Below are 22,687 nucleotides of genomic sequence, written 5' to 3' on the forward strand. Positions count from 1 at the left end.
GGGTACAGTGTGTGAGGAGTACAGTAAAGAAAGAAGATTGGGGGGATTTTGGGCTGTGCAAAATATGGGAAAGGATGAGTAAGGACAATGAACATGAAAGAGAGGGGAACCCCCCCCCCCCTTCCCCTTCCCCAGCCTCTCTTCGTTCTAATAACATCCCCACTCCTGAGACGAGCCCTTAATTACCATTATAAGCCTGAGAATTCTGCTCCTTCTCCCTCTCTGTCGCTCCCTCTACCTCCTTTCTTCTGTTGCCCCAACCATCCGTCAGGGAAATGTAAGACTTTAATTACAGTAAAAAATTACGGCTTTTGTGAACAGGTACTCGTTCGCCCTGCTTTCATCTCCCCTTTTCCGCACTAATCGTCCCCTTTTGATGACATAATAGGAGCTCTGTCCAGGGCAGTGGCGGAGAGAGAGAAGGGAGGGAGGGAGGAGAGGAGAGAGAGGACAGAGAGAGATGGAGAGAGAGAGAGGGAGAGAGAGAGCGAGAGACAGAAAGAGAGAGAGAGAGAGAGAAAAGAGAGAGAGAGAGAGAGAGAGAGAGAGAGAGAGATAGAGAGAAAAGAGAGAGAGAGAGAGAGAGAGAGAGAGAGAGAGAGAGAGAGAGAGAGAGAGAGAGAGAGAGAGAGAGAGAGAGAGAGAGAGAGAGAGAGAGAGAGAGAGAGAGAGAGGAGAAAGGAGGGGAGAGAGAGAGAGAGAGAGAGAGAGAGAGAGAGAGAGAGAGAGAGAGGAGAGAGAGAGAAGGGGGGGAAGGGAGAGAGAGGAGGCCCATTACGGTTTGAAAGGCATTGTGAGGGATTTGGTGATTCAATAGTACTGTATATGAACGTTCCACAAAGTGGGTGACATGTTTGGAAATGCACAAACACGATTGTTTTTATCTTTTAGATAACGCTAAGGTAGCTGTATTCCAACGCAACAACTTTTGTGGCAGTGTTACTATCCATAGAATCCTCACGTTCCAGTTTCCACAGTTTTGTCTGTTTACCTGCACGCACGCGCGCCCGCCGCCCGCACGCCGCCCGCACGCCCGCCCCCCGCACGCACGCACGCACACACACACACACACACACACACACACACACACACACACACACACACACACACACACACACACACACACACACACACACACACACACACACACACACACACACACACACACACACACACTCAGAGAGAGACTTCTGTTTGGTGACCAAATTAATACAAACATTCTGACCGGAGAGATTTAACTTCGACAGATTTTCCCGTTAAAAGAAAAACGCTAATAACCGGATAACTGAAACCCTGTCCTCGACATCAAGCCGCAACCAAGCCGGTACCTCCTTCCTACCGCTCCTCCCCTAAACCCCCGGCCGAGCTCAGACCTCACACATCCGACAAACGCTGTACAAAGGGAATGAAGAAAATAACATCCAAAAAAGAAATAACAAACTCATCTCGTCCGGCTCGGTAACCTTTGTTCTCTCTCCGACCGCTCTGTGGCGGCACACTGTGGTGCTTTGTATGGACACAGAAAGCCCATTGTGTCTTGTTCCCTCATGTAGGGGCTTTGTCACTGACCCTCCCAGCGTTTCTGCAGGAAGGACCCACTTCCTCCCTCCTTTCCTTCTTTCGTTCACAATTTCTTTGAATTCCCTGCCAGGCGGCTTCTCCCGCCGCTGCCAGAACCCATGAGGGTTCATTTAAAACGTCTTCCATCTGAGGGCCAGAGCGAGACCAAAATGGAAGACCGTATTTCTGCGACGAGCGGCACGGTGCTCTTTAAATATGGGCTGTCGGCGCGGCCCTCTGGGAAGATCGGTGATCGCTTCTCCGCGACTCTGAGTAAATATATAGCGCAGAGTGTTGTTGCTAAAACCAGTGATTATTATTGGGAAATGACAGAGAGGGGGGGGGGGGGGGCAGGAAGGAAAGAGGAGAGAGAGATAGAGAGAAAGAAGAGAGAGAGAGAGAGAAGAGAGAGAGAGAGAGAGAGAGAGAGAGAGGGAGAGAATAGTTTTTCAGAGAGAAAGGATTGGTGCAGGGAGAGTGGTGCAGGACAGGAGAGGGAGAGAGAGAGAGAGAGATAGAGAGAGAGAGAGAGAGAGAGGAGAGAGAGAGAGAGAGAGAGAGAGAGAGAGAGAGAGAGAGAGAGAGAGAGAGAGAGAGAGAGCTTGCTGCAGAGCCAGAGCATGGACGAATATTTGCTGAGAAAGATGGAGAGACACACAGAGAGTGAGAGAGAGAGCTGTAATTGGCTCATGTCCAGGGGGCTGGAGGCCAATTAAATGGTGTGATTTGAGCACTTGACGAGGAACATCACTTTAACGACCCAAGAGAGGCCTGGCTACAGGCACTGACCCACTGACCAGAATACCAACTGAGGCTACGTACACTCACCCAGACAAGACCAGGGTCCACTAACCAAGACCAGGTCATTCTAATCCATGCAGGACCAGTGCCCACTAACAAAGACCAGGACATTCTAATCCAGGCAGGACCAGGGCCCACTAACCAAGACCAGGTAATTCTAATCCAGGCAGGACCAGGGCCCACTAACCAAGACCAGGACATTCTAATCCAGGCAGGACCAGGGCCCACTAACAAAGACCAGGACATTATAATCCAGGCAGGACCAGTGCCCATTAACCAAGACCAGGATATTATAATCCAGGCAGGACCAGGGCCCACTAACCAAGACTAAGACATTATAATCCATGCAGGACCAGGGCCCACTAACCAAGACCAGGTCATTCTAATCCAGGCAGGACCAGGGCCCACTAACCAAGACCAGGTAATTCTAATCCAGGCAGGACCAGGGCCCAACCAAGACCAGGGCATTCTAATCCAGGCAGGACCAGGGCCCACTAACCAAGACCAGGTCATTCTAATCCAGGCAGGACCAGGGCCCAACCAAGACCAGGGCATTCTAATCCAGGCAGGACCAGGGCTCACTAACCAAGACCAGGACATTCTAATCCAGGCAGGACCAGGGCCCACTAACCAAGACCAGGGCATTCTAATCCAGGCAGGACCAGGGCCCACTAACCAAGACCAGGACATTCTAATCTAGGCAGGACCAGGGCCCACTAACCAAGACCAGGTCATTCTAATCCAGGCAGGACCAGGGCCCAACCAAGACCAGGGCATTCTAATCCAGGCAGGACCAGGGCCCACTAACCTAGACCAGGACATTCTAATCCAGGCAGGACCAGGGCCCACTAACCAAGACCAGGGCATTCTAATCCAGGCAGGACCAGGGCCCACTAACCAAGACCAGGACATTCTAATCCAGGCAGGACCAGGGCCCACTAACCAATACTAGGACATTCAAGCCCAGACAAAACCAGGACATTCTAACCCAGGCAAGAGGAAACTTGTACAATATGTGTTATGCAATATCCAGTCGTATCACAAGTGTTCTCCCTCCTCAGGCATGCAGATAATAATGATTCATAATGCAAAACAGACTTTATACTGTAGATGATTTATCCACAGGCAAGTGCATTTCAAACCTGATATCACTCGGCCTACATTATATGCCATCATTGTTTATTATGATACTAAAAAAGGTAAGACTTTTTTAATAAATCAACGTGAACCTTGCAGTGTCCAGTTTTAGGGGCGCCGATCTTAAAACCATAACTTGACTAACTGCAATTTCCTGTGGGATAGAATGTGGGAAGGGCAAGCAACAGACCAAAGGTCTAACAGTCATGCTGAGCAATCAAGTGGTTTTAATGACTCTCCAATGACATTTAGACCTTCTAATGAGAGTGGACCACCTTCAACACAGAAGCTGTCAAGATGACACTCATGCATAATTTAAGAATTGGCCCGACTACGCTTTACACAAATTTGAGGTATGATAACCACAGGTCTCAGGCAAATTCAGATCTAATTTCCTGCACAAATTACAAGCTTCTCGCGTACCCTTTCTGAAGCTTTCAACGTATCCCGGGGGTTATGCATACCCCCCAATGTGGGAATAAGCGGCTCTAGAGCATTCCTTTAGTATTCCTCCTTCATCGCCCCTCTCCATGTGAGAACTGGGGTCTGGAGCACAGCCCAATTGCTGAATACACGAGAAGAGATAGGAGCGGTTTCAAGGGTGTTTAATGTCAAATGAGCAACACAGGAATTGGGGGGAATAGAATGGGGTTATGTTCTGTCTTGTGGCTGCCGCGGCGGCAGTGAGCGAGCAAGCGGTCCTGGTGCTTGTCTTGGAAGCTGCTGGGTTGCAGCGGGAGAACAAGTGTTCCTCTTCGGGGACAGGTGACGTCCAGGCAGGGACGGCGGTCCTTTGGGGCACAGGAGAGAAACAGGTTAGAGTAGGCAAATACACGGTTGGTATCTAGCAGAGCTTTCGGCAGAGACGTCGTACCTGGGCAGTGGTAATTAATACCACGACAGCTTCTGGTCAGTGTCGAGGTGTAGAAGTAGTCCCCCCATCAGGGAAGGATTGAGTGCAGCTGTGGAGAGTGGGGTGCCTGACCGCGTGCGAATTAGGGGGATGAATACAGCTGGGCGTATGAGGGTAAAGGAAGGGGTAACTGAAGAAGGAGAGGATGAGGAGGAGTGTGCAGTGGATGGAGAGGGGGATGAAGAGGAGCGTGTGGTGGACGTGAGGGGAAAAGGAGGGGGAGTGAAGTAGGCCCGTGCTGTGATTATGACAGGACCCCCCCCTCTACGGGCGCCTCCCGGCGGCCCAGGCTGGTCAGGGTGAGCCCGATGAAAGTCCCGGACGAGATCCGGGTCCAGGATCATCGACCGGGAGATCCAGCTCCGCTCCTCCGGGCCGTAGCCCTCCCAGTCGACCAGGTACTGGAAGCCGCGGCCGCGTCGCAGCACGTCCAGCAACTCCCAGACCACGTAGGCCGGGTGGTCGTCCATCACCAGCGGAGGAGGGGCCTCTGGAGCAGGGGGAGACAGGGGACTGGAGACCACCGGTTTGAGCTGGGAGACATGGAAGGAAGGGTGAATGCGCATATGGGGGGGGGAGCTGGAGCTTGACAACAGAGGGATTTATGAGGGACAGGATCTTGTAGAGCCCCACGAAACGGGGGGTTAGTTTCCGTTAGACGGATTTGAGTGGCAGCTCCCGAGATGAGAGCCATACCATCTGACCTGGTACATAGGTGGGAGCAGGGGTCCGGTGGCGGTCGGCGAAGCGCCGGTTCTGATCCGCAGTTCGGAGCAGCGCAGCCCTCGTCTCCTCCCAGATGGTCTTGCACCGACGGCACGGCGATCTCCTCTTCCTGGGCAGGGAACAGCGGGGGTTGGTAGCCCAAAGATGACTCAAAGGGGGACTGACCTGTGGCCACCGAAGACAGGGAATTGTGGGCGTATTCGACCCATGGCAGGAAGGCGCTCCAGCCGGAGGGGTCCTGGGCGCGTGAATATTAAAGACAACCAACTTGTGTTCAGCTTTTCTCTGATTGGCCACGACCCCACGCCGCTAGCCCGCCCCCTTTTGCCGCGAGCGCAAGCGGCAGGAACCTTCAAGTTCCCTGGTGCAAAATAAATCTGGTAGTTGGTTTATGACGTTAATTAATAATAAACACTGTTAGGACTCTTAATAATAAACACTGTTAGGACTATCTGACTCTTAATAATAAACACAGTTAGGACTATCTGACTCTTACTAATAAACACTGTTAGGACTATAAACACTGTGCGGACTATCTGACTCTTAATAATAAACACTGTTAGGACTATCTCGATTCATGTGTCTAATATGGCTGTCGCGCATCAATGACTTCGTGACAGCCATATTAGACACATAGCCATAATTTAAGATATAGTTTATGCATTCGCAAATATGAGAGCTCTGTCATTGAAGTGGGTGGTGGCAGCGTTACTAACAGCGTTCACCCTGATGTAAAGTAGCGATTTTTATTGTTTTGTCATGACAAACCAATTACATAATCCCAACATATGTGTAAAGAAACAACATATTCCAGTTAACGGTATATTTTTTTAATGATTCATTACGGTATAAATTAGGTTAACTGGAGCTGCGTATTGCTGGCTCTCATATTTGCGAATACAATAGCGTTCACCCTGATGTAAACAATTCTACAACGGAAGACGGCCGCTGCAACTCTCTGCTGCACGGTAGCGCAGTCACGTCGCGCGGCAGCGTGGTCATGTGGCCGTGTGGCCAATCAGAGAAACGCTGAACGCAAGGCTGAACACAAGTTGGTTGCCTTTAATATTCACGCGTCCCGGGCTGTCACGCAGTGGAGTGCGGATCCCAGGTCCTGGTTGGCCCGCTCCGACTGGCCGTTGGTCTGTGGGTGGAACCCGGAGGAGAGGCTGACCGTGGCCCCCAGAGCCCGACAGAAAGCCCTCCAGACCTGGGATATGAACTGAGGGCCCCTGTCGGAGACGATGTCTGCCGGGATCCCATGGAGTCGAAAGACGTGGAGTACCATCAGGTCAGCAGTCTCTGCAGCAGAGGGGAGTTTGGGAAGAGCAACGAAGTGCACAGCCTTTGAGAAACGGTCAACAATGGTGAGGATGGCAGTGTTACCGTGTGAGAGGGGAAGGCCGGTGACGAAGTCCAGGGAAGGCCGGTGACGTGCGACCAGGGCCGACCAGGGACTGGGAGCGGACGAAGGAGCCTGGCGGGCGGTCGATGGGAGGCCTTCGCACGAGCACAGACGGTTCACGCCAGGACGAAAGCGCGGGTGTCCTCTCTCATGGTGACCCACCAGAAGTGCCTCTTCAGCAGGGATAGTGTCCGGTCAATCCCCGGGTGGCACGCGAACCGGGAAGCGTGAACCCACTCGAGCACCTGGGAGCGGACAAGGTCAGGGACAAAAAGCCTGTTAGGTGGACCGTTACCTGGGTCCGGCTGGGCACGCTGTGCCTCCCTGACGATGGACTGGATCTCCCAGGTGGCGGTGGCCACCAGACAGGAAGTGGAGAGGATGGTGTCGGGGTGTGTGGGACCCTCCTCAGGGACGAACTGCCGGGAGAGGGCGTCTGGTTTGGTGTTCTTGGAACCAGGCCGGTAGGTCAGGGTGAAATTAAACCTAGCGAAGAACAGCGCCCAGCGAGCCTGGCGAGAGTTCAGGCGCTTGGCCGTTGAAACGTAGGCGAGGTTCTTGTGGTCCGTCCAAACCAGGAAGGGGACCTCCGATCCCTCCAGCCAGTGCTTCCATTCCTCCAGGGCTAGCTTGACCGCCAGGAGCTCCAGGTTCCCGATGTCGTAGTTGACCTCGGCTGGGGTTAGGCGGCGTCAGAAGAAGGCGCAGGGGTGCAGCTTCTGGTCGGTGGCGGAGCGTTGGGAAAGAACCGCCCCCACTCCGGTGCAGGAGGCGTCCACCTCCACCACGAACTGGCGGGACGTGTCCGGCTGGACGAGGATGGGAGTGGTGGTGAAGCGCCGGCGCAGCTCGGCGAAGGCGGAGTCCACTGCGTCGGACCAGACGAAAGGCACTGAAGGCGAGGTGAGTTGGGTGAGGGGCGCCGCGACCAGGCTGTAGTCCCTGATGAAGCGCAGATAAAAGTTGGCAAATCCCAGGAAGCGTTGGAGCTGTTTGACGTTGGTGGGACGGGGCCAGTCGGACACCGCTCTGATCTTCTCGGGGTCCGCCCGGATCTTGCCGCCCTCAATGATGTAGCCGAGGAAGCCGATGGAGGAGACGTGGAACTCACACTTCTCTGCCTTGACGAACAGCTTGTTCTCCAGAAGATGCTGGAAGACCCGGCGGACGTGCTGGACATGCTCCTCCATGGAGCGGGAGAAGATCAGGATGTCGTCTAAGTAGACGAATACGGAGCGGTGGAGTACGTCACGGAGAACGTCATTGACGAGGGCCTGGAAGACAGCAGGGGCGTTGGTCAGTCCAAAGGGCATTACCTTGTACTCGAAGTGGCCAAGTGGTGTCTTGAAGGCCGTCTTCCACTCGTCTCCCTCCCGCATGCGGACAAGGTGATAGGCGTTCCTGAGGTCCAGTTTTGTGAAGATGGTGGCACCTTGCAGGGGCTCAAAAGCAGAGTCGATTAAAGGAAGGGGATATTTGTTCTTTACCGTGATGTTGTTGAGACCCCGGTAATCGATACAGAGGCAAAGGGAACGATCCTTCTTGGAAATGAAGAAGAATCCTGCGCCGACAGGAGAGGAGGAGGGGGTGATTATGCCCGAGGCCAAGGATTCGTGAACGTACTTCTCCATTGATTCTCTCTCTGGGCGCGAGAGGCTGAACAGGCGACTAGCGGGGAGTGGCGCTCCGGGGAGTAAATCAATGGCGCAGTCATATTGGCGATGAGGAGGCAGGGAGAGAGCCTGTTGTTTGCTGAAAACCGCCCTTAAATCATGGTAGGCCGGCGGAATTGCAGACAGATCAATGTTCTCATTGGGGGGGTGCAAACCGGCGCCCTCTAGTGGCGGCCGAGCCGACTGCAGACAAGCGACGTGACAGTGGGCGCTCCAGCTGGTCACCAGGCCGGTAGGCCAATTGATAACGGGATTGTGTAACTTGAGCCAAAGCATGCCCAGGACAATGGGATTCTGGGGAGAGTTGGTAACGTGAAACCGAATATTCTCGCTGTGATTCCCGGATAGCAGAAGGCGAAGGGGTACAGTGTGGCGAGTAATCCGCGTGAGAAGTTTCCCGTTTAACCCCCGGGCGTCACGGGGTATCGGCAAGGCGTCAGTAGCGATGTTGTAACGGGAGACTACTCCGGCGTCGATGAGGTTCTTGTCGGCCCCTGAGTCAACCAGGGCAGATAACGGGAGTGATTGGTTATTCAGACACAGCGTGGCGCGGAATAGCATGTTTGGGCCGGAGCTGGGAGCGATATAAGATAAGATAAGATAAGATATTCCTTTATTAATCCCCTTGGGGAAATTCCAGCGACACACACATACAGCTCATCGTCTCATTACTAATAATAACAACATCACAATCATTACATTTTTTACAGTAACAATGGCACAGCATAAATTCAAACAGACATGTACATTTGTTGACACATGTCATCTACAGAATGCCTGAGACGCCATATGCGATAGTCAGGCTGCATCAACAACAGAGTAGTTAAACAAAGTGTCGTTGCGCCAGGTGGCGGGAAGGAGGGAGAGATGGACAGGCGGGGTCGGGAGACAGTCTTAGGATCCACTCCTACAGCGAGCATACGTGGCAGCCGTCCAGAAACAGTTCTTACGGCGCTCGGCGTAAACACGGGAGGGGAGGAGGTCTGGGTGGGGGTTGGGGGTGGGGGGGGGAGTGCCGAGCCAGATCTGGTGGGGGGAGGTGAGGTGTTGGGAAGGGAAACGCCGCATTCCAGTTGTTATCTCGTCTGACTCCCTTTTCCGAGACCGCGAGACAGGCGGGCAGACCTTGGCATTCCACAGTTCCACACCAGACTTGAGAGTGTGGGGGGGGGGGGGGGTGCAGTAGAAGACAATGACCCCTAAAAGCACCGTTCTTGACTCAAATTCGATCCGTCGCGCTCTTAATGTCCTGCGCGACCCCCAGCAGGACTTGACCTCTCAAATGTTCGTCAGATGAATGGACAGCGAGTCTTTTAACAAGTTCCATGTGGGAGACTTCCATTCTGGCCACAGCTGTCAGGCAGCGGTCCACACGGTTATCATCCTTTTGTTCGTCTCTTTTCCCGATTATTCTTGTACAAATCCAGATCCAGATTGCGATCGCTCCCAAGCCGATCAGTAGGATTGTGATGATGTACACATCTTCAACATCCTCAATTTCAAGAGAAAACAGGCATATTGATCGCCATTTATTCCAACTGTCAATCGCAAAGCCTGCTTGATATGTCCCGATTGGACACAGCGGATCAGCTGCGTTTTGCTTCCTTGAAGAGAAAATTCGATCAATTGCTGCAAATGACCAGCTTACTAGTTGATCCATTGTAGTTGAGTAGGGAGCCAAGTCTGTTGATCAAGACTCGAACAGACGCCCAGCGCTACTGTCGAGCCCCGTCATTTGGGCGAAGCGAGCATGAGGCAACGGAGTGACCTGTTTGACCGCAGTACAGGCATGCTCCTGTAGCGAGCCTGTGTCGGCGTTCGCTGGGAGGGAGACGTGAGCGGTCGAGATCCATGGGCTCGGAGGAACTATTTTCTTCAGCGCGGGCGGCGCGACGAGGCGGACCGGGTATAGGCGAACGAGCGGTGCTAGCTTTCTCTCGACGACGTTCCCGAAGACGCAGGTCCAGTTCCCTGGCCAAATGGATTAGCTCGCTCAGGGAGGTGGGTCTTTCTTTGGACGCAAGCTCGTCTTTAATAGCGTCGTTCAAGCCCTGGCGAAATGCGCCTCGCAACGGTGTGTCCCCCCAGTCGGAGCCAGCGGCGAGGATGTGGAAATCGATAGCGTATTCGCTTACGCTGCGTCTCTCCTGGCGGATCAAAAACAAGCCGGAGGCCCCCTCTGAGCCATCTGGAGGGTGGTCAAACACTTTACGCATGTCGTCGACGTACTCGGAGTACGAATTGCAGAGGAAGGAATTGTTAAAGTGGAGAGCGGTGGCCCATTTCAACGCCGCGCCTGTGAGCAGCGCCGACAGGTAAGCTACTTTAGACCTATCGCTGTGAAACGTGTGGGGTTGTTGTTCCAACACTAACGAGCACTGGAATAAAAACGCACAGCATTTGGAGACGCTTCCGTCGTAACGTTCTGGTGCGGGGACAGGGGGTTCTCTATGCGGGGGGCTTGGTGCAGCAGGGGTAGCGGCTGGTAGGCCCTGCTGTGCCAAGTCTGCCTCGATACGTAGATACTGTGTTTCTTGCTCAACGGAGTCGAGGGCGAGAGCGGCCAGCTGCGCCGTGACGGCGTCTAGGGAGTGAGCGAGTTTGTCGACCCGGGCGGTCTGGCCGTTGATGATACTCACAGACTGCTTCTGAAACTTCTTCCATTCCTCAGTCTCGTGTACAGCTGGTGCTGTCATCATTAGGTCGTGGTATTCTGTGAGAACTGGGGTCTGGAGCACAGCCCAATTGCTGAATACACGAGAAGAGATAGGAGCGGTTTCAAGGGTGTTTAATGTCAAATGAGCAACACAGGAATTGGGGGGAATAGAACGGGGTTATGTTCTGTCTTGTGGCTGCCGCGGCGGCAGTGAGCGAGCAAGCGGTCCTGGTGCTTGTCTTGGAAGCTGCTGGGTTGCAGCGGGAGAACAAGTGTTCCTCTTCGGGGACAGGTGACGTCCAGGCAGGGACGGCGGTCCTTTGGGGCACAGGAGAGAAACAGGTTAGAGTAGGCAAATACACGGTTGGTATCTAGCAGAGCTTTCGGCAGAGACGTTGTACCTGGGCAGTGGTAATTAATACCATGACAGCTTCTGGTCAGCGTCGAGGTGTAGAAGTAGTCCCCCCATCAGGGAAGGATTGAGTGCAGCTGTGGAGAGTGGGGTGCCTGACCGCGTGCGAATTAGGGGGATGAAATACAGCTGGGCGTATGAGGGTAAAGGAAGGGGTGACTGGAGAAGGAGATGATGAGGAGGAGTGTGCAGTGGATGGAGAGGGGGATGAAGAGGAGCGTGTGGAGGACGTGAGAGGAAAAGGAGGGGGAGTGAAGTAGGCCCGTGCTGTGATTATGACACTCCATCTCCAAGAGCCACTATATCTCCCCCTTGTTTCTTGAAGAGAGGACCCTCACATCTCTTCTCTATCATTCAAACATCCCTTCCTATTTCTATCTCTTTCCATTTGCCGTGCTTTCCTCCACGCCGGCCTCCATCTCGCTGCTCCACCTTCAAAGCCTCCGCTTATCTCCCAGACATCACCCTCTACCTCCTCCTGGTGTTTTTTGCTCTCTCTCTCTCTCTCTCTCTCTCTCTCTCTCTCTCTCTCTCTCTCTCTCTCTCTCTCTCTCTCTCTCTCTCTCTCTCTCTCTCTCTCTCTCTCCATTACTTGCCTTCCCTTTCGTTTCAAGAGACCCCCCCCCATTCTATCACCCTGTGACGTATGTGGGTTGGTCATTATCATTATTACTGTATTTGGAAGACCATGTGAACATCAGATTAGTATCATTTGTATGTGTGTGTGTGTGTGTGAACATGAGAGCTAATGATATCTCTTCTTCTCTTCCTGTCAGGTGCTGCCCGTTCCTATACTGAAGGGTGCTGATTGCCTAATGAGGGACAGCTGATGGCAATCACATCAAGAGGGACGGGTGCACAAGTTGCTGACAGCACACACACGTCGGGGCGCCTCACTGTGTCATTTTGCCAGTGACCAAGTGGAGTGAGGTTGCCTCTGGTTGCCACTGTTTGTGTAGTTATTATTATTTTGCTGGTTTATGCCAATTGCCACTGTGTATGGACTTTTGATTATGTGCTGCCTGCGTGGACCAAACCCTGTGGGGGGTATGTATATTGTTGGCCATTTTAGATTCATCCTACACTGTAAGCTACATGGTTAGAGTGGTGTTCCTTCGTTCCCAGATTGCCAACCACGTGGCATGTGGTTGTGTGGTTAGGGTTTGCCTTGTTTATTATTGTTTTCACCTTGTTTGTTCTCCCCTTACCCTTTCCCTTTGTGTGTGTTGTGGGTTGAAATCCCCACTGACAACATCCCTTTTCCCTTTGGGAAAAGGCCGTGGGTTGGAAGCCCCACATTACAATAAACATAATTTACCATTTGAAAAACGTCTTTGTTTACTATCTGCCTACCCGGGACTGTTTTGAAAAGCATTTTTCTACTGAGGGGGTTGTTTCTGCTCATGTACCACCTGCCCAGTTACTATCCTGTATGGTCGTTAGACCTCTGTACATGACATGAAGGCTCGTTAGTTTGCGCAATTGTATTGTTCCTTGTTGGTAAAATAACGGGGTGACTTGTCGATTGAAGCATGTCAGGTGAGATAAGATAGCGTTTTCTAATTGGTAAGTTAGTGTGGTTCCATTGTCCGTGCTACACAGTTTGATTGATGTAAACCATTGTTGTATGTGACACTCTTGAACTAATCTGTTTTTTCTGCCACATAGGTAACAGGGGGATCGCCTACTTGGTTAGCGGGTGGGGGGCACGCGTCGTAATTCCGGTGGAGCGCGCAATGAAATCGGTAAGCGACTGAAGATATGTGTAGCCTCATCCCGGCAGGGGAGTAGTTTAGCTGGGGTATGCTAGAGTGACGTAGGTGATCCTAGTTAGGTGGTTAGACCGGCATTTATTGTTTTCATAAATGGTAGATGTGGGCAGTAAATCAGAGTGGTTGAATTGTATACTGCGGAATGTAATGATTAAATGTGTTACGCACGGATATTGTGGAGTAGGTGAGGGGCTATTTTCTTGGCACCTGTGATTTGTTTATTATTATTGTGTTATTTTGCGTAGGTTATTTGTGGTGTAGTCATATTCTGTAGGGACTATGGCTGGGGCAGCTTTTACTTTGGATTTGTTTGTGGCGGATCCTACGAGGGATCAGATTGATGACTGCACGAAAGCTGAATTGTGTGGGGTCGCCAAGCATTATGGCATTACGGTCCAAAGTTCAAAAAGTAAAGAGGAGGTGAAAGCAATTGTGCTCGCTGGGTTGGTTGATAGGGAGATATTAAGTTCGCCCATAGCCGGGGGAAATGACTCGGAGGACGTCACGCATGACGAGGCGTCTGGTGAGTCCAGTGAGGGAACAGGTGGTGCTATACAGGAACGGAGGGGTAGCGGTGCCAAGGCTGAGGAGATTGACAGTGATAATTCTGTACACTCAGGACGTGCCTCTGTTTCAGAGGAGAGAGCTGCTATGCGTGACAGGGAAGAGAGAAGGGAGGAGAGAGACAGATTGGAGAGAAAAGAGGAGAGAAGAGAGGAGAGAGACAGAGAGGAGAGAAGAGAGGAGAGAGACAGAGACAGAGAGGAGAGAAAAGAGGGGAAGGAGAAGGATAGAGAGCTCCAGATTACAATAAGGAGGATGGAACTGGAGAGTGGTGGCTCTTCTTCTCCTCATATGAAGGTCACCAGGGCAGTTTTAATATTGGGCAGCATATTTCTATGGTGCCCCTTTTTCGGGAGTCTGAGGTGGAAGCATATTTTTCTGATTTTGAGCAGGTAGCGTGGGCTTTACAGTGGCCGAAGGACCAGTGGGCACTATTATTGCGATATAAGCTCACAGGTAGGGCTAAGGGGGCATGCCAGTTGTTATCAAAGGAGGACAGCATGGTATATGAGAAAGTGAAGGGTGCTGTCTTGCGCATATATGAACTGGTGCCGGAAGCGTATAGGCAACGGTTTAGGGCACTAAGTAAAGCTCCCTCGCAAACACATGTGGCATTTTCCCAGGAACAACGGACGATGTTCACTCGTTGGTGTGAAGCATGTAAAGTGGATGGGGTCGAGGCTTTGAGCTAGTTAATCCTCATTGAACAATTAAAAAAAAAATTGCCCGAACGCATGATTGTGCTTTTTGAGGAGCGAAAGGTTTCTACCCTCCAGGAAGCTGCGGTTTTGTGTGACGAGTTAGCAATGACCCACAAATATATTGCTGTACGAAATGATGTGTATGTAGGAGGGGGCGCGTTTTCTCCGTCTGAGTCGCCGTATCGGGGAGGTGACGAGCGGACATTCCGACCACGCTCACCGCCGTCTGAAAAGGCCACCTTGGTGTGTCATTATTGTAAGAAAGAAGGGCATTTTATGAGGGACTGTCATGCGCTAAGGGATCGACAGGAGACCAGGGAGTCAGCCCAGGAACCGAAAGGGGTGGGGTTGATTGGTACGGTGTCATGTCCTGACCAGCATAGCTCTTTTGAGCCCTTTTTGTTTGATGGTTATGTGTCCCTGTCGGGTAAAGTTGGGGACTACCAACGGGTGAGAATACTCCGTGATACAGGAGCCTCTCAATCGTTCATCCTGGCTGATGTATTACCATTGGATGTGGACTCCTGTCGGTCGAGCGAATTGGTGAGAGGTATTGACATGGGGTGTGTGCACGTGCCGTTGCATAAGGTGCATGTACAGTCTGCACTGATCACAGGTTGCTTTCCGTTCGCGGTTCGCCCATGTTTTCCCATAAAGGGCGTGGATTTCGTCATGGGGAATGATATCGCTGGGGGTAAGGTCGTCCCTGTGTTGGAGGTTGGAGACGCTCCATTTACTAACCTATTGTGTGATGCATTGATTGATAATCACCCCAATGTCCCTTCTATTTGTGCTGTCCCTAGGAAGCGAGACCAAGGTCTAGCGTTGGGTGACTCTGTCTGTGGTGAGTTTTGCAAATTGGAGGTGACGCAGCATTTTGAGGCGGGGGATGAGGTGTTTATTGTGCTGCCCACGCCTAGTACGGTGCTCACTGCCCGGTTCTCAGGACCTTATGTGGTAAGAGGAAAGGTGTCTGCCACTAAGTATATGTTGCATACGCTCGGGCGGCGGAGGAGGACACGCTGGTGTCATGTGAATAGGCTAATGAAAAGTCCTGCCCGCGTCTCGTCGGAGTTGAGATGTGACAGGACTGTTGTTTCACATGCTGTGTTGTGTTCTAATGTGCCTTACAGGACGCACAGTGTTGATGTTGGGAGTGCGAACACCATTGAGCAATTCGCGTATGGTTGACTACAGTATACCGTCATGGCCTCGGTATGAGGAATGTGCCAGCCACGTCCGACGGCTGATGCATCTGGTATTGGTGAGGTGGTGGTTGACCGTGTGGGCCCAAAATAGGGGCATGTGGCCTATATGGAGTGTGATTTCTATTTATTTTTGTTCTGTTGGTGCTAATCGGATGTTGGTTGATAATAAGTGATAATGTTTTGCTAACCCTGCGGGGTTCGCTCTTATGGGGGGAGGTGTGACGTACGTGGGTTGGTCATTATCATTATTACTGTATTGGAAGACCATGTGAACATCAGATTAGTATCATTTGTATGTGTGTGTGTGTGTGTGAACATGAGAGCTAATGATATCTCTTCTTCTCTTCCTGTCAGGTGCTGCCCGTTCCTATACTGAAGGGTGCTGATTGCCTAATGAGGGACAGCTGATGGCAATCACATCAAGAGGGACGGGTGCACAAGTAGCTGACAGCACACACACGTCGGGGCGCCTCACTGTGTCATTTGCCAGTGACCAAGTGGAGTGAGGTTGCCTCTGGTTGCCACTGTTTGTGTAGTTATTATTATTTTGCTGGTTTATGCCAATTGCCACTGTGTATGGACTTTTGATTATGTGCTGCCTGCGTGGACCAAACCCTGTGGGGGGTATGTATATTGTTGGCCATTTTAGATTCATCCTACACTGTAAGCTACATGGTTAGAGTGGTGTTCCTTCGTTCCCAGATTGCCAACCATGTGGCATGTGGTTGTGTGGTTAGGGTTTGCCTTGTTTATTATTGTTTTCACCTTGTTTGTTCTCCCCTTACCCTTTCCCTTTGTGTGTGTTGTGGGTTGAAATCCCCACTGACAACATCCCTTTTCCCTTTGGGAAAAGGCAGTGGGTTGGAAGCCCCACATTACAATAAACATAATTTACCATTTGAAAAACGTCTTTGTTTACTATCTGCCTACCCGGGACTGTTTTGAAAAGCATTTTTCTACTGAGGGGGTTGTTTCTGCACATGTACCACCTGCCCAGTTACTATCCTGTATGGTCGTTAGACCTCTGTACATGACACACCCCTACCCCCCCCGCCCAACCCCCTCCATCACATACAGAGCACACAGGGGCCTCCACCCCTCTTCACCTCTGCCTCTTATCTGTCTCCGACCACTCTGTCCTCCCCCTCACCCCGTGGCTCTGGAGCCTGGATCCTCCAATCTCCACACAACCTCCGACAGAGGCTTTGGCAGAGACAGGAGCAATCCCCCCCCCCTCTCTCTCTCACTCTCTCTCACTCTCTGTCTCTCTCTCCCTCCTTCCTCATCGTCTATGTCTCTCCCTCGTTCCAATTCTCATTCCTCATTCCTCTTCCTCTCTCCCCCAACGCCAACATACTCATCCCTCGCTTCCTCACGGCCAGCTTTCCCATCACCCCCCCCCCCCCCCCCCCCCCCCCCCCCTCTTATTTTTATGGAGAGAGAGTGCAGATTAAGCTCCCTGGACGCTCGGGTGGGGTGGGGGCTTCTATGTGTTGATAAACCTAAGTCTTGGCTGACAGACGCCGGGTGCTGAGAGCGGGCTGCGGTAGACGCTGGAACAGGGACGTTGCCGAGAGGAGAAATGTTTACACACCATCACAGCCTGACGACGACGTCCCCTGACACCAGAGTGCCGGGATCATTTTACCCGCGGAACAATATACTTGTGGGAACCTCGCGGTGCTGCTCCTTAGGATGACTTTCAACCAATCAGAGCAGCCGGGAGGGAGCACAATAGGACGTTAATTACAACCATGATTTCCTGCGGGAGAGAGAGAGCACACATTTGGTTTTAAATGTGTATGCGTCTTTGTGTGTGTGTGTGTGTGTGTGTGTGTCTATGTGAGTGTACTAATACAGTACAGTATGTACTGTATGTGCGGGGCGTGCACATGAGTTTCTTTCAACAGGTTTGACCAGGTGAGCAGCACAGATGTCCTCCCCCATCCCAGGCAGCTGCCCCCCAAATCCCCTTCCTGGTCGTTGCGCACTCTACCCCCTACCATCGGTCTGGGAGGGCGGAGACTATCACATGCTTCCTCCGACAGATGTGTACCCAGCCCACCACTTCTTTTCACCTGGCAGCGCGGACTCTCACTGAGAGAGTGTAACGTGTGGAAGGTCACACTACCTCTCTTCGATCCTTCCCTCGCTGTGCAGGCGCCCCGACCGAACTGTAGGAGTCACTGTCCATAACGACCCAGACCCACCCACCAGCTTCCCTCCCGCTGACTCTGCCAATCGAGCCAGTATGACGGCCGGCCAAGCCGGAAGCAACGCTGACAGCTGGATTCGATACCAGTGTCTCTTGCGTTGGTGACGAGTGCCTTGTCCGCTACGCCACCCCACCGCCAGGACTATTTGACTCTTAATAATAAACACTGCACTGACTCTGGTGCAGCGTGTTACTACATTATGGACCATGTACACCATAATCACTATTACTACTGAATAATTTAATAAGATAAGATATTCCTTTATTGATCCCCTTGGGGAAATTCAGGCATCAAAGCAGCATGGGGGAGGGGGGATGGGGAGGTACAGGCAGTAAAAGACATGATACAGGTCATAAAATTATAGTACAGTGGAGAAGTAAAAAAAATTAAATAGGCAGTGTAAACAATAACAATATAATTAACATTAGCATGCGCATATGGGCAAGTAGGCAGTGTATAGGTGAAGGTGCAAGATGAGGGTATGTATGCCCTCTCAGTTATATTTGCCTTACAATAAATACAGTTACAATATATATCTAATCTAATCAAATCTAATATCTAATCTAAAAATGCTAAGTAAGTATACAGTATACACACATTAAGCTCCCTGCCATTCACGACTGTTATCAATATCACTAGTTACTTTGTTACTTTTTTCTATGTTCTATGTTCTATTATTATTATTAGTATTACCTATTCTGCCTGTACCCACCCCCCATGCTGCTATGACACCTGAATTTACCCAAATGAACCCTTGACTTGTACTGCTCCATTAAACCGTGCAAGAAGATCCCAGCAATAAACAGTCTCTTGGCTCCACAAGAGTTTCAATACAATCCCTCTACCTCCTCCATTTCAGACTCATGACTCAGGCTCCCTCCTTTGTAGCACGTCACACTATCCATAACCATATCGGCTCCAATGGCCTGTGTCACTCCAATGATATACGGCCTCGCACCCCTGCGATGAGTGGCCTGCCCGACTGTACGTCACACAGCTCTAGGGCCGGGGTATGGAAAAAAGGTATTGATCGAATTGCTTCAATACTATCGAGTATCAGAATATGCAGTGGTATCGAAATCCGATTTTGATACCTAAGTAGTTAATCTCATCAGTGTCAGGGAGCCAATAAGCATGTTTGCTTCAAGGTACAACATTTCTTCTCTTCAACCACAAGTCAAAATCACCCAAAATGTTACAAAGCCTCTGATTGGCTCACACAGCACATGCAACGCACATAACAGAAATCCAAAGAAAATGGAGCAGTGGCCGATGAAGATCCACCTGTATTATCTGTCTGTGCTAATTACTAACTAATAAACGTAATGGAAGTTGGAACAATCAAAGAATCTAAAAACTCTTGATTAATATATAATGTCTCCGTCCTTCGGATGAGACGTTAAACCGAGGTCCCGACTAAATTCGGCCGTTAAAGAACCCAGGGCGTCTTATTGCAAGGAGGTCCCCCAACATTCCTGGCCAAATTCCCAATCGGGTCTCTGATTGGCTGATATCAATCCCTGTCTCCTGAGCCTTTCAGCCATTGTGTAGTGTGATGCAGTGCCTGGTGCCAGTGTGTATGGCAGCCATTGAGCCTGCGTAGCCCTAGGTTGGGTGCTACACAGTGGTGGTGAAGGAGGTAATTTCCACCCTACAGTACATTGTAAAAAAAGCGATTTGAGTGTGTCTAGAAAAGCGCTATATAAATGCAATGATCATATATGAGCATAAACCTTTGTTGGGACGTCAAGGTACTCCGAGAGGATTCCACCTTTATTAGTGGGCGTGTGTCAGACACCCCAGTCGTGTCGCAGCGGTGAAATAATCGCAGAGACAGACAGACACTATAGGTGGATCTTCATCAGACACTGCTGCTCCATTCTCTTTTTGCAAAGCAGGTAACTCAGATAATACATTTCTGTGGCTCATTCAGTTGGAAACACTCAAATAAGACCTCAGTTTGCCCTCAAATCGTGCAGCTCACTCCCATTGACTTTGCATAACATTTACATTTATATTTATTTAGTAATTTAGCTGATGCTTTTATCTGAAGTGACGTACAAATTGTGTGCAACAAGTCAGCAGGAAGGGTACACCTCTGGCATCTAAGGGTAAGTGCTATTGTTCGTCAAACGGTGCCGAACTTAAGTGCTACAGTCTGAGTGCATCGTAGTATAGACATATTAGCGTAGGACGTGGTCGCATAGGGATAGTAGCATAGTACAAAGACAGTAAGAAGGTTATTTATTATATATTTGTGTTTATTCAGATATTGATTGAATAACCTGTCCTGACTGGTGAGAAGTTGGTTCCACCATCATGGAGCGAGGACAGAGAATAGCCTGCTTCACTTCGATGACCCCCAGGAGCCGTAATAGGAGGGGGTCTCAGGCGGCCAGAAGATGCAGAGTGTAGGGGTCTTGAGGGTGTGTAGTTGGAGACCATTAACCGGAGATAGGAGGGAGCCCACAAGAGGAGAGGGGAGGCTATGCCAAAGTAGCATCCCAGGAGCGTCAGTAGCTCATGTGATCTGACCCAGCAGGCCTACGGATCTTGGCTCTGGAGGACCTTTCTGCTTGTAGTACCTCCCAAAGGTAGGTAAAATGCATATTTAAGTGTTGAAATATGGCGGCTCTCATTTGTGACTCGGGTCCGAGCGTATGTGGTGTCGAAATGACGACATACGAGCATACAGCTATGTAGGTGCCTAAATGCCTAGTCTGGTAATTAAGAGTAATTTCAGTTAATAGCAGTTAATAGAAAAGCATTTTTGCCTTGTATTTCATAGGATAAATAGATGGATATTATTATTATAGAAGTTAAAATGTTTTCTTTGTTGTTAGTTTGTTTCTTACAGGATATTTGGCTGATAGGCCGAGGGACTTTTAGTTTGACAGGATAACGGTGATGTCATTGATTACTGTCAGCTGCGGCAAGGTGACAGCTTTTGGTTTAGAAAGAAAACAACACAGATTTTACCGGTGTTCAGGCCAAGTGATGAGAGAGTGGAGCCAGACAGTTTTTAGACCTCTCTCTCTGGATAAACTTTGTTAATCTCGCTGCTCTATATATAATTAGGAAACAAGAACGTGTAAACCCGAGTTGGACATTAAATAGTTGATACTACTTCGTGGTCGGTGCTTTTCTTGTGCGTGGATATGGAACGGGAGGATTCAAAGACTGAGAGCGTCTGAAGCTTACGGCATCAACAAGTTTCGGATACTACATTTTGTCTAAAAACTGTCTGGCTCCAGTGTTGTCCTTTATGTTTCCGTAGAGCGGCTGAAGATGGTAACAATCAGGAAAAACCTATGGATACCAAATCTAAGTCTGGAACAGTAACAAGTAGATGCTCATCAGGCTCTCGCTCAACAAATACAATCAGACTGACTGCACAGATGGAGCGAGCGGCTCTACAAGTAAAGGCCACCGCTTTAAATGAAAGGTTAGCTCTTGAGCAGGAAGAAGCAGACTGGTTAGCACAAAAACGATGCAAGGAGGCTCAACTACAAGCTGAGGAAGTGAGGTTTGAAGCAGAACAAAAAAGAAAGCTAGAAATACATGCAATGAAGACCGCTCTCGCTGAGTCAGATGCAAAAATGGGAGTTCTGGAAAATTATGAATGTACTACATCAAATGACAGGACTGTCTTAAACATTGAAAAGACAGACGAAAGAGAAGAGAGGAACTTCCAACCGCTATATCAGCGTGCCTCACCACCTCCCCCCAGTACACCAGAGGACGTGCAGCTTCCAGCAGCACCACTAACGACCAGCATATTAAAAGCAACAAAAAGGGAATTCAAAGAAGGATGGGAGCTTCATAGCCTAAGCAAGGCTATCTCCCAACAGGCGAATGTCACAGAATACCTCGTGAAGAATCACAAAGCTTCATTACTTCCTGAGCTCGCCATTCCAACATTCACTGGTGACCCTCTAGAATACAAGACATTCATCAGATCTATGGAACATGGAGTGGAAGACCGCACCAGTGACAATCGTGACCGTCTACAGTTTCTGTTGCAGTACACAAGTGGACAACCACATGAGCTGGTCAAAAGCTGCATTCACATGGAGCCTACTGCAGGCTATACCAAAGCTAAACAAATGCTGAAACAGTTCTTCGGCGATGACTTCAAGATAGCGGAAGCCTACATCAAAGAGGCTCTGGAGTGGCAGACAATCAAGCCTGAAGACGGTGCAGCATTGCAGTCATTTGCATTGTACCTCACGGCTGCTCCAACACAATGACGGATATAAGCTACATGGAGGACTTGGAAAACGCATCCAACATAAGAGCGCTGGCTAATAAGCTACCGTACAGACTCAGAGAATCTTGGAGAAGACACGCCTGCGACTTACAAGAAAGAACCAACAAAAGGGCAAGGTTCAAGGATTTCGTAGACTTCGTCAACAAGCAAGTTAGATACGCTCTACACCCGCTCTACGGAAACATAAAGGACAACACTACAGCCACAAAAGAACCAAGTCAACAGAGAACAAAAGAATACAAGACAAGGACACACAAGTCACAAAAGGTGTACGCTACAGCAGTTGACTCCCCCAAGGCTGAAATGACTAGAGGCATGAAGGAGAGCGACGAACGTGCAACACCAAAGACTCCAATCGCTGCAGTGGACGTAAACAGCAAGCCCTGTGGCTATTGCAACGGAGAGCAGCATACCCTTACAGTTTGTAGAAAACTCAAGAGCAAACCACACAAAGAGAAGATAGACTTTCTAAAAGGCAAAGGTCTATGTTTTGCGTGTTTGAAACATGGTCACATGAGTAACAGCTGCACAGACAAAGTGCAGTGTCAAGAATGCTCTCGACAACACCCCACACTGCTTCACTACAACTTTAAAGATCGCTCTAAAGACTCTCAAGAGGAAGCGAAGTCAACGGAACAAGAAGTGACAAGTGCTCTTGTACAAATGATGGAGG

The 22,687-nt window shown here is 50.3% G+C and overlaps 1 protein-coding gene across 1 annotated transcript in view; it reads right to left on the reverse strand.

Annotated features, from left to right (window-relative positions):
- il1rapl1a (interleukin 1 receptor accessory protein-like 1a) overlaps positions 1-10,911 on the reverse strand; it is a gene marked incomplete at its 5' end in the record, with an annotated part of 149,873 nt that extends 138,962 nt beyond the window's left edge. The window contains one exon of the mRNA XM_084311490.1: positions 10,638-10,911. Coding sequence (XP_084167616.1) covers positions 10,638-10,911 — 274 coding nt within the window. The remainder of the gene's footprint in view (positions 1-10,637) is intronic.
- Between the last annotated feature and the right edge of the window lie 11,776 nt (positions 10,912-22,687).

This window comes from Notolepis coatsorum (genome assembly GCF_963971535.1).
Source record: "Notolepis coatsorum genome assembly, chromosome: 3".
Classification (NCBI taxonomy): domain Eukaryota; kingdom Metazoa; phylum Chordata; class Actinopteri; order Aulopiformes; family Paralepididae; genus Notolepis; species Notolepis coatsorum.